The sequence below is a fragment of the Xenopus tropicalis genome, chromosome 10, assembly GCF_000004195.4.
Source record: "Xenopus tropicalis strain Nigerian chromosome 10, UCB_Xtro_10.0, whole genome shotgun sequence".
Classification (NCBI taxonomy): domain Eukaryota; kingdom Metazoa; phylum Chordata; class Amphibia; order Anura; family Pipidae; genus Xenopus; species Xenopus tropicalis.
The window spans coordinates 24843697-24856383 of NC_030686.2; the positions used below are offsets into that span (position 1 = coordinate 24843697).

The window sequence follows — 12687 nt, forward strand, 5'->3', positions numbered from 1 at the left end:
CCGGGCTGGTGCTTCTGTTAGCACAAAACTCTCCTGACCCGGGGTTTTTCTCAGCAATCACCATAGAGCGATCCTCTTCTTCTACTTTATCTTTCTTCACTACCCTGGCCCAATGCATGTGCAGTAAAGTAAACTTGTAAATACAATCATTGGGGATGCCTAACCCAGTGATTTTAACCTTTCCTTCTTCTTTAATAAACTGTTAAAAATTTTTTTTATAATTTTTCTTTTTTATAATGTTCTTTTTTTTTTATTGCTTACGGTATATTTCTCTTGAGGCCCTCTACTAGTCCTTTTCTGCCCACCCTGTCTTCCAAACTGGGGCCTGGTTGCTAGTGCAATTAAGCCCTGGTAACCAGATAGCAGTTTAAATTCCCAGCCTTACATAATAATAAAAAAAAATCCAAATAATTAAAAAAAAAAAAAAAAATAATTCTTAGTAAATTACATATCTTTCCCAGTACTGGTTCAAATAAAGGATTGTTTAGGTAAGGTGAGTAAAGGCGGCAGGTGTTAATGTCAGTACTTTTTAATAGCTTTTTGCTTCTTGTCTAGTGAGGACCCCGTCCAGATAATTACTGTAACCAAAGAAACCAGTCTTGGCCTGAGCCTTGTTGGTGGCATTAGCAGAGCGGAAGAGCCGCTGATCTACATTAAGGATATCATTCCTGGGGGAGACTGTCATAAGGTGATTATCTCTTTTAGATCCTCTTGTTGATATTATTTGTACCTTGTATGCCTGCAAGCCTGGAGCTTTTGGATCTGTTTTGATATAGAGCTCACTTACTAGCACTAGAGGCAAGCATGGGCAGCTTTACTGGGCACAATTTTGCGCCTAAGTCACCTGGACAGAAGCACTTGTCCGGGCAAAAAAAAAAAGTTTGTGATGTAACAGGGGGAACCAATATGTTAGATCCCCCCACCCCTGTGTTTTAACCTTTACTTGTCCTTTTAATGTGCTCAGAAGAGCAATTTTACATTAATTATTTTCACATCCATGTTGTTGGATGGTCTGATCAAATTTTGCCTTTCATTTTCAATCTATATATTATTCATGTATGTCGGTAGCCAAGTTTAAAGTTCATCTTTTAATACTCTGATAAACATGCACTTTTTACAACTTGAATTGCCATGTGTATATAATTTACACACATACACAAATGTCAGCATCAGTAACTCACAAAGCCACAATCCAAACTGTATTGTAATCATAATTTCTACCACTGGAGGTCAGCATGATCTTGTGTATAGAAAACTGGCATTCCGAAAATAAAAAAGCATGGAGATGTTTCTCTAGCCTCACATGACTCATGTATTCTGCTCAGGATTATGCTTCTTGATGCAAAATATAACCCAAGCGTCCGTGTAAACCAAATGAATGAGCGTATATATGAGGCTGAATGCTGATGTTGGATGATAATTCCTGTATCACAGTTGGCATTCCGAACGTCAGGGCTTGGTGCAGACCATTAATGTTCTTCCATGCCCTTCCATCTCCCCAAACCAGCTCTTTATAAACCCTTTTTTGTGCATGAGGTCACTATCATGCTGAAAGAGTAAAAAGTAAGAAGCACAGAATTATCCATTAATGTATGCTGTAGCATTATGTTTTTGTGTTACCAGGGACCTTAGCCAAACCATGAAAAACAGCCCAGACTATTAATTCTCCACCAATCTTTACAGTACAATGCATTTCATCACTGTACACACTTTATGGGTGAAACTATCTTTGGTGGTAGTGTTTTGTTATTGGGGAAAAGTCCTCTTTACAGAAAACAGCCATATAGTGACTGTTGCTAAATGTAAACTGTCAATATAAGATATAAGAAATGAAATTGTCTGCTTTAGTGTTTTAGCAAATCCATGGTAAGTTAAAACCTGTGTATCATACAGTGACATTTATATTAAATACATTGCACATTAAGATGTGGGAAGTGAGAGCTTATAACTTTGTCACTTCTTCATTCCCAGCTCTAATATTTAATGTGTTAACCAGGTCACCAACTAAGGATCACAGACCAGGATTTATTATCTTATCTACAGCTACCCAAACCTGGCAAAAAGCTATATCTTATTAGAACTTTTAGTAGATTTTGTTCCTTTTTGAAGCATAAATCACAATTTTTTTTTCTTTTAAACTGTTGCTAAACTATAACTTCAAGTATCTTCTAAGAGCCACCATAAAGCTATTGTAGGAAGCCAGGACAAAGTTGCTCTCCTGCTTGGCTATGACTGCAAGGGAGTCCGATACAGGGTGGCAAGCGTCCTATGGTGGTGCCCACCAGTGCTGCTGAGTGTGTGCCATCCTGTATAGAAGTCTAAAGTTTTGCCGTGCTGAAGAATTCCATCAAACATATATCACCATATGTCATTTTTAAATCACATCAGATGCGCAGTCCAGCCCTACAAAATTAAAAAAATCATATGTAGCATTACAATACACTAAGCAAAGTTTGTAATGTGTTTTATTGTCACAGAGCATGGTGTTGCATACAGGATAATGTCAGAGGTCACAGAGCAATTATTGCCATAAAAATAGCTCAAACGTGATATTATGAATGCATCCATTACAATAATTTTTTTCTTTATTTTTCAACTAAGGATGGGCGACTAAAATCAGGAGATCAGCTTGTATCTGTAAATAAGGAATTGTTGGTTGGTGTGTCATGTGAGCAAGCAAAATGCATATTAAACAGAGCAAAATTAAGGTATTTATTGTTTGAGTTAAGTGTTGAATATAGAAATAACTGGATTTCTGCATCTGGAAAAGAGTTTAAACCGGGTTTTCTTATTACACATAAAACCAAGGGCACATTGAGTGGATTGTCTGCTTTCCTTTGCCTGCATTTATGCACATGTAGAGGAAAGGAGATTTGCTTTTATGCGCTTCTTCCTGTTTGCCAAATGCATACCATGTAACATTTTTTTTTCCACTTATTGGAGTCCAAAATTTCATCCATCATTACTGTTAAAGAGATACTGACACAAAAAACAAACCATTTTTTACATGTATTATAATGTTGTCTTTGCATGCCTGATGCTTTTACATTACCTGATCACCGAAGTTTCTCTGTGGGGGCTGCCGTATTTGTGCAGCGGCAGTAATCCGTTCACATTAGAAGCTATAACTGGCAGGTTGAAAGGGGACAGCCAGGTTTAGGAAATTTAAGTAACTATTATTTACAAAAGCTTGTCTATCTGCAAAAAACAATCAACATGACCTATAGGTAACTTTTAATGTACATTCATAAGAATACTACAAGAGTAGTTTTTTTTAGTGTCAGTATCACTTTAAGATGACTTAAGTTGGTGCTGTAATCTGTTATCGAATGCTGATGCTTCTGGTAGGCATTCCATAGTCAGCTGACTAGCACCCATTCAGTGATAATTTCTTTTAATATTGTGGGGCTTGGGGCCAATTTGTGTGAATAAATAGCAACTACTATTTTCTCCATATGTCTAGGAAAGGCCCTGTTTGGGAGATTGCTTATATTCGACCAGTTGAGGAGCTTCAGAATCATATTTTACCGGCAGATGGATGTGTCAAAGGTGCAATGGATTTTATGCCAAACAGGATCTCTAGTCCCAGTGCTGCCAAAGCCAATCTATCAGTAAGTTAAATTCATTTGCTCCCTGTAAAAATACAAAGAACCATCCTGGGCATTATTACCTGTGAGTATGAGCTGTCATATTGCCTTATTCAGCCTGGGTAATCCTGAAGGGTTTACAATACTAAACTCATTATTTATGGCCACTGATTTTGCTGTTGTAAAAGCAATGATCGAGTAACCTTCAGATGATAAGTAACCGACCATCTGAATACTGATGTGCTTTACACTCTTCACCTCTTCCTTTTTTCATTTCTTGATTGTAAGCTCACAAATCTAATTTAGAGGGCCCAGTACTTAATACCAGGCTGTAATTGGACTTTTTGTGTAGTGGTTTTGAAAGAGCGCATAATAAGTGGGGATACTGCTTTGTTCTAACCCAGGAGAGCTGGACAGAATGGCAAAAGTGTCCCCAAGGCTTCTCTGTTCAATTGTATCTATTCAGTCATGCTGAGTGATAAAGTTAATTTAACGGTGAACAACCTTTAATTCTTAGTATAATGTAGATAATGCTATTCTGAGACAATATGCAATTGGTCTTCATTTTGTATTATTTGCGGTTTTTATTATAATTATTATAATAAATAATAATAATTAGGTTTTTGCACAGCAGCTCTTCAGTATGGAATTTCTGCAGCTAGGCGGTTGCTAGTGTCTAATTTAACTTAGCAACCAGTCATTGGTCTGAAAGACAAGAATAATGATAGAAGAGGACATAAATGGGAGATAGCTCTCAGTACAAGTTGATCCAGGGACTGGTCCGATTGCCATCTTGGAGTCAGGAAGGAATTTTTTCCTCTCTGCGGCAAATTAGAGAGGTTTCAGATGGGGTTTTTTGCCTTCCTCTGGATCAACTAGCAGTTAGGCAGGTTATATATAGGCATTATGGTTGAACGTGATGGACGTATGTCTTTTTTTCAACCCAACTTACTATGTCTACTATATCTACAGTTAGTACTAGTGGTTGTATTTATAGTTTATGTATGTGAGTGTATAGATTGGTAGGTGTGGGTTAGGTGTGCTGGGTTTACTTGGATGGGTTGAACTTGATGGACACTGGTCTTTTTTCAACCCTATGTAACTATGTAACTATGTAAAATAGAAAGATAAGTTATAAAAAGTAACAATGAAATTGTAGCCTTGCAAAGCAATAGTTGTTTTTGGCTGCTGGCGTCAGTGGCCCCCATTTGAAAACTGCTAAAAATAGGTAATTCTATAACATAATAAAAGTTAACCTCAGAAGAGTCAGTAAATAAAGAAGCTGTAGTTGCTTTTTAGCGTGTTCATGAAAGTGTTATTAGATGTATTAGATCTGCAGGTTTAAGTCTGTTTCCCTTGGAGAAGTCATTAAAGGAGAAAGAAAGGTAAAAACTAAGTAAGCTTTATCAGAAAGGCTGTAAATACAGCCATAAGCACTCACAGAAAAGCTGCACTGACTTCTCTGTGAAAAGATTTCTTGTGTCTGTAATTCATGTGCCAGAGACACACAGTTCTCTGCTGTCTCATTTCTCCTGCTCCCCCCTCCCTTAAGAATGTTAAGAATTCACTCCCCCCCTTAGGAATGTGGATCTGAGCCAATCAGCAGGAAGCTGACTCATAGTCTAACTAACTGAGCATGTTCACTTGGTCTGGGTGTCTGTGCAGGAGCGAGGCATTATTGGAACTTTCTTTACACAGCTTTGCGTTATTTCTTCCTGTTTGGCTTCTGATCATCTGAACAGGTGAAATATGGGGAGACTTAAGGGCACTATTGAGACAACTGAAAGTATGCCTGCAGCTTGAGATTAACTCTTTATTAGCCTTTCCTTCTCCTTTTAAAAGGGATCTGTCCCAGTTCTATTTTATTACATTTTTATGCTATACTAAATATTGCTGCTGTCTAACATATGTCTAACAAGCTATATACATATATACAGTTTTTGCAAAATGAAATAATTTGGGGGCAGTTGTGTAGTTGTCACTTCTGCCTTTCTTGCTCTTCAAAGAAACAAATACACTAAACACTATCGCAAATAAATATGGACTTATATTCAAAAGGTAAAACAACTTTACAAACTAACTTTTTTGTGTTTCTTTGGAACCAGAGTGAGAGCATTAAGAGCCAACATGCTGCAGAAAGCCCACTGTCAGGTAATGTTCGTCTTGCTACTTTTTAGGTTTTTACATTTGATGGATGTAGAACCGCTAGGCACAATGCAGCTTTACACAAAAGGCCCTGATACTGTTATGTAAATAATAGATTATATTTTTCGCTCATAAAAAAGGCAATATAGCAGGCCTAATTTTGTACAAGTTGTTGAGGTAACAAATATGAGCCATCCTCACAGCCACTGTCTAGGTGTTGTAATCAATAGAGTCTATGAAACACACAATAGATGTCTCAGACAAGATCAAGTTTCCATGGAAGCTGGATTCTGTCATTTTTGTACCTTGTTTAGCAGATTGCATTTCCTATTCCATTTTACAGAACAGAAAAAGAAAGTGTGTTGGAGTTGTTATAGCAGTAATGGATTGTAAAATATAAGAGGAAAAATATATTTCTTTCTATTTTAGTTAGACTTGTGTAAAAATGTGCATAAACACGATCTTCCAAAAATAAATATTTTCTTAAATATAAGCAGACATGATTTTACACATTGAAAGGAAACCACAATTGTCTGCCTATACTGCAAAAAACAGTTCACCTCATCCCCTCCCTTAGGCTCATAGTCATCCATCCCCCTCCCTCACCTTGTTCCATTGTAAACTGAAGGATTCTTGGGCTTGAAATTTCTCTTTTCTCCGCAATTTCTTTGCATTACACACTTAAATGGAAAGCAAAAGGACTTCAAGTCCCAGAATTCATCATTCATTACATAATATGTTGGCATTTTATTAATATAGAGAATACGTTAATAACAGCCCTGCAGCACTCAGAGAAGCACAAGTGATACTGACTGGCCCAAACTCACCACAGCACCTCAGTTGGGCATACTTGCCCAAATAAACAAAAACCCTTAGGGCCACGGCACATGGGAAGATTAGTCACCTGCGGTTGAATCTCTGCTACTGCGAGTGGCTACTCTCCCTGATATGCCTTTCTACTGGCATTAAAGTAAATTGCCAGTGGGAATACATATGCAGGGCTTTGTTTCCTGAATTTTTCTGTGTAGGATTCACTTTATTGACGATGGGAAGGCATTTCTGGAGATTTGCCTGCAATACCAGAGATTTAAGCGCAGGCGCCTAATCTTTCCGTGTGCCTTCACCCTTAGGGCACTGGCATAGGGAGATTAATCACCCAATCGTTAAATTAAGCGCTGTATATGCCTTCCCACTGGCTGGTGGGGATTTGATGCTTGTGGTATCTGAGATTTAACCATGGGTGACTAATCTCCCTGTAGGCCATGGCCCTTAAAAGTTTATGTAAAAGTTTGTGAGTTTATTAATATGTTTTATCATATATGTTTTGTATTTTTATGCTTGGGATAGCCAGACTGATAACAGAACATTTGCTTTTACTAATGAATCATATATTAAAGTTATTTATGGCATATCTGTTCTACTACAGGAATTGCAAATATTTAAATAACAGTACCCAGTAAACTGCACACTGTGTGTAATGACCATTGACCCCCTTTATTTATTTACCATATGCACTTTTGTTTTCCTTCTTAGCTGCTAGCCAGACATATGGTGAGGAAGAACAACTCTCACTGAATCCTTCTATTCGAATTAAAGTAGAAAAACTAGAAATGGTAAGTGATGTAACTTATTTAAGTAGATTAGTGGAGTGGTAGATGTCTGTACTTTTGAAGTAAAAAAAAAAATATATATATACAGTGGTGTGAAAAACTATTTGCCCCCTTCCTGATTTCTTATTCTTTTGCATGTTTGTCACACAAAATGTTTCTGATCATCAAACACATTTAACTATTAGTCAAAGGTAACACAAGTAAACACAAAATGCAGTTTTTAAATGAGGGTTTTTATTATTTAGGGAGAAAAAAATCCAAACCTACATGGCCCTGTGTGAAAAAGTAATTGCCCCCTGAACCTAATAACTGGTTGGGCCACCCTTAGCAGCAATAACTGCAATCAAGCATTTGCGATAACTTGCAACGAGTCTTTTACAGCTCTCTGGAGGAATTTTGGCCCACTCATCTTTGCAGAATTGTTGTAATTCAGCTTTATTTGAGGGTTTTCTAGCATGAACCGCCTTTTTAAGGTCATGCCACAACATCTCAATAGGATTCAGGTCAGGACTTTGACTAGGCCACTCCAAAGTCTTCATTTTGTTTTTCTTCAGCCATTCAGAGGTGGATTTGCTGGTTTGTTTTGGGTCATTGTCCTGCTGCAGCACCCAAGATCGCTTCAGCTTGAGTTGTCGAACAGATGGCCGGACATTCTCCTTCAGGATTTTTTGGTAGACAGTAGAATTTATGGTTCCATCTATCACAGCAAGCCTTCCAGGTCCTGAAGCAGCAAAACAACCCCAGACCATCACACTACCACCACCATATTTTACTGTTGGTATGATGTTCTTTTTCTGAAATGCTGCGTTACTTTTACGCCAGATGTAACGGGACACGCACCTTCCAAAAAGTTCAACTTTTGTCTCGTCGGTCCACAAGGTATTTTCCCAAAAGTCTTGGCAATCATTGAGATGTTTTTTAGCAAAATTGAGATGAGCCATAATGTTCTTTTTGCTTAAAAGTGCTTTGCGCCTTGGAAATCTGCCATGCAGGCCATTTTTGCCCTGTCCGTTTCTTATGGTGGAGTTGTGAACACTGACCTTAATTGAGGCAAGTGAGGCCTGCAGTTCTTTAGATGTTATCCTGGGGTCTTTTGTGGCCTCTCAGATGAGTTGTCTCTGCGCTCTTGGGGTAATTTTGGTTGGCCGGCCACTCCTGGGAAGGTTCACCACTGTTCCATGTTTTTGCCATTTGTGGATAATGGCTCTCACTGTGGTTCGCTGGAGTCCCAAAGCTTTAGAAATGGCTTTATAACCTTTACCAGACTGATAGATCTCAATTACTTTTGTTCTCATTTGTTCCTGAATTTCTTTGGATCTTGGCATGATGTCTAGCTTTTGAGGTGCTTTTGGGCTACTTCTCTGTGTCAGGTAGCTCCTATTTAAGTGATTTCTTGATTGAAACAGGTGTGGCAGTAATCAGGCCTGGGGGTGACTACAGAAATTGATATTGAAATTGAAAATTGAAATTGATAAACCACAGTTAAGTTATTTTTTAACAAGGGGGGCAATCACTTTTTCACACAGGGCCATGTAGATTTGGAGTTTTTTTTCTCCCTTAATAATGTAAACCTTCATTTAAAAACTGCATTTTGTGTTCAATTATGTTATCTTTGACTAATAGTTAACGGTTTTTGATGAGCAGAAACATTTAAGTGTGACAAACATGCAAAAGAATAAGAAATCAGGAAGGGGGCAAATAGTTTTTCACACCACTGTATATATATAATTTTTTTTTTTTTTTATAAAAAGATCCTTAAGATAATATACCCCCTTTTTGACATGAACCCATTTAGTTGGGCTTATGTAGAAAAGGTGCATAAACAATCTGAGCATCCAGATATACAGTGGAGGAAATAATTATTTGACCCCTCACTGATTTTGTAAGTTTGTCCAATGACAAAGAAATGAAAAGTCTCAGAACAGTATCATTTCAATGGTAGGTTTATTTTAACAGTGGCAGATAGCACATCAAAAGGAAAATCGAAAAAATAACTTTAAATAAAAGATAGCAACTGATTTGCATTTCATTGAGTGAAATAAGTTTTTGAACCCTCTAACAAAAAAAGACTTAATACTTAGTGGAAAAACCCTTGTTTGCAAGCACAGAGGTCAAACGTTTCTTGTAATTGATGACCAAGTTTGCGCACATTTTAGGAGGAATGTTGGTCCACTCCTCTTTGCAGATCATCTCTAAATCCCTAAGGTTTCGAGGCTGTCTCTGTGCAACTCTGAGCTTGAGCTCCCTCCATAGGTTTTCTATTGGATTAAGGTCCGGAGACTGACTAGGCCACTCCATGACCTTAATGTGCTTCTTCTTGAGCCACTCCTTTGTTGCCTTTGCTGTATGTTTTGGGTCATTGTCGTGCTGGAACACCCCATCCACGACCCATTTTCAGTTTCCTGGCAGAGGGAAGGAGGTTGTCGTTCAGGATTTCACGATACATGGCTCCGTCCATTTTCCCGTTAATGCGAATAAGTTGTCCTGTGCCCTTAGCAGAAGAACACCCCCAAAGAAAAATGTTTCCACCCCCATGCTTGACTGTGGGGACGGTGTTTTGGGGGTCATAGGCAGCATTTTTCTTCCTCCAAACACAGCGAGTTGAGTTAATGCCAAAGAGCTCTATTTTGGTCTCATCAGACCACAGGACCTTCTCCCAGTCACTCACAGAATCATTCAGGTGTTCATTGGCAAACTTCAGACGGGCCTGCACATGTGCCTTCTTGAGCAGGGGGACCTTGCGAGCCCTGCAGGATTTTAATCCATTGCGGTGTAATGTGTTTCCAATGGTTTTCTTGGTGACTGTGGTCCCTGCTAATTTGAGGTCATTAACTAACTCCTCCCGTGTAGTTCTAGGATGCTTTTTCACCTTTCTCAGAATCATTGACACCCCACGAGGTGAGATCTTGCGTGGAGCCCCAGAGCGAGGTCGATTGATGGTCATTTTGTGCTCCTTCCATTTTCGAACAATCGCACCAACAGTTGTCACCTTCTCTCCCAGCTTCTTGCTAATGGTTTTGTAGCCCATTCCAGCCTTGTGCAGGTCTACAATTTTGTCTCTGACATCCTTGGACAGCTCTTTGGTCTTTCCCATGTTGGAGAGTTTGGAGTCTGCTTGATTGATTGATTCTGTGGACAGGTGTCTTTTATACAGGTGACTAGTTAAGACAGGTGTCCTTAATGAGGTTGACTAATTGAGTAGAAGTGTCTAACCACTCTGTGGGAGCCAGAACTCTTAATGGTTGGTAGGGGTTCAAAAACTTATTTCACTCAATGAAATGCAAATCAGTTGCTATCTTTTATTTAAAGTTATTTTTTCGATTTTCCTTTTGATGTGCTATCTGCCACTGTTAAAATAAACCTACCATTGAAATGATACTGTTCTGAGACTTTTCATTTCTTTGTCATTGGACAAACTTACAAAATCAGTGAGGGGTCAAATAATGATTTCCTCCACTGTAAATATAAATCACACCTGATTCCACAGATTGTAGGTCACAATAACTCCAATGGGCTGTTTCCCAATATATTGAGAGTGTAATGCAGCCCCCTTTCTAACTTTGTTCTATTGAAAAGTGATAGATTCTGGAACTTGAAGTCCATGTGCTTATCATAGTGGGTAGTTCACAGACTCTTTAGAAAGCAGAGGGTCTTCAATCCATCACTTAACAATGAAACAAGATAAGGTTGGAGTTGCAATATATTGAGACTCTATGGGGGCTTTTATGGTTTTCTTTCAATCTGTGGAATTAGGAATGTCTGAGTTAAATTAGAATGCATATATATATTTCTTTGTAGCAGTTTAGAGAGTGTTTGTTCACATTTTGTACATAAGCCCAGTTGAACGAGACAATATATATACTTCTTAAACAGGCTGATCCTTTAGCCCCCAGGCAATGCTAGTGTACCCATGCTGACTAGATGGCAAAGATCTGTGCATGTGATCTGGTGTTGCCCTTTCATAGAGGCACTGTAGTCTTCCAAGTTATGGGTAACTTATATTTTAATACTTATTGTCCATTTCATGTAAATATGTCAAATAGCATTTACTGTACCTCTGTTAATTCATGATTTCTTTTTGAGAAATAACCTTACAGAATTTCAAAAGGCTGTTTAAAAGTATCTGGTAAGATCAGGTTTGTGTGCAGTACAGATTTTTGGAATGCTGCCTACTTAAATGGCACATATCAACCCCATACTGTTTCCCCCACCAGAGGTGCAGGCTAATGGAGCTCGCTCTCCATTTAGGGAGAGGGGGGGGGGGGGACAAAATGGGGGTGATAGGTGGACTTTAAATAGGGTTATCTCAATGTAGTAACCTTCATTAACTAATCAGCATAAACCCATAAAGCATATATTAGTCTCTTGTAGTTAAAATGCTGCATCAGTGTCAGGCTGCTGATGAGTTTTATAGACCAAGGAGAATTTTACATTGTTATAAACTATTACTATTATAGGGCCACTTTACCTCAATTTTTTATTTGGTTAATGGAAATAATAAGAGCCGAATGCATCATTTATTTAGCTTTTGCTTGTTTCTTTCTAAGCTGCTATTTACTCTCACCTGGTTACTTGTATAGGATCTCTTATCCAGAATGTTAAGAACCTTTTTTTTTTTTCCTTTGACAAGCGATCTTTATGTAATTTGGGTCACAAAACCTTAAGTCTGCTAAAGATCATTCAAACCTTAAATAAATCCAATAGGATTGTTTTCCTACCAATATGGATCCATGCAACTCTTTTACCATTAAGTACAAGGTACTGTTAAATTATTATAGAAAATAGAAAAATATTTAGAAAATTAGAATTTTTTGCTCAGTATAGACTATACTGATAATTTCTGAGCTTTCTGAATAATGCATCCCATATATGTTTTCCCTTAAAAAATAGGATCCCATTTATGCAATATGAAGTTAATATGAATTCCTGATGCCAGACCTGAAAATCAGTTTGAGCATTGGGAGTGGAAACTTTTTGTTGCCCTAAATAATCATGCAGCTGTATCAGGATGACGACATAAAGGACAAAAAATGTAAACAAATCTACAAGAGTGTATATATAGTAGAAAGTGAAAATGCAGACTACTTGATACACATTTCTTTTAAAACAAATAAATACATAACTTTACAAAGAAGAAACTAAGCTTTATGGGTTGAGATTGTTTTTTTTTTCTGGATCAGCTAGCAGTTAGGCAGGTTTCATTTAGACAAAAAAGATGAACTTGATAAGTTTCAAATTTTTTTTTTAACCCATGTTACTGTGTTACTACCCTTAGTTGCCAAGTTTTTGTGTCTGCTTAACCACAATTTGTATGAAAGGCATGTAGACAATAATACATTTATAGC

General features: G+C 37.8%; 1 protein-coding gene across 4 annotated transcripts in view; it reads left to right on the forward strand.

The window, feature by feature from the left end:
• stxbp4 (syntaxin binding protein 4) overlaps positions 1-12687 on the forward strand; it is an 89258-nt gene that overhangs the window by 4079 nt on the left and 72492 nt on the right. For all 4 annotated transcript variants that reach the window (XR_001925405.2, NM_001044504.1, XM_012952511.3 and 1 more), the window contains 5 exon segments: positions 556-688; positions 2602-2708; positions 3464-3611; positions 5693-5738; positions 7266-7345. Coding sequence is in view for 3 of the 4 variants with exons in the window: in NM_001044504.1 (NP_001037969.1) it covers positions 556-688; positions 2602-2708; positions 3464-3611; positions 5693-5738; positions 7266-7345 (514 nt within the window). In the remaining variant the exon portion in view is untranslated.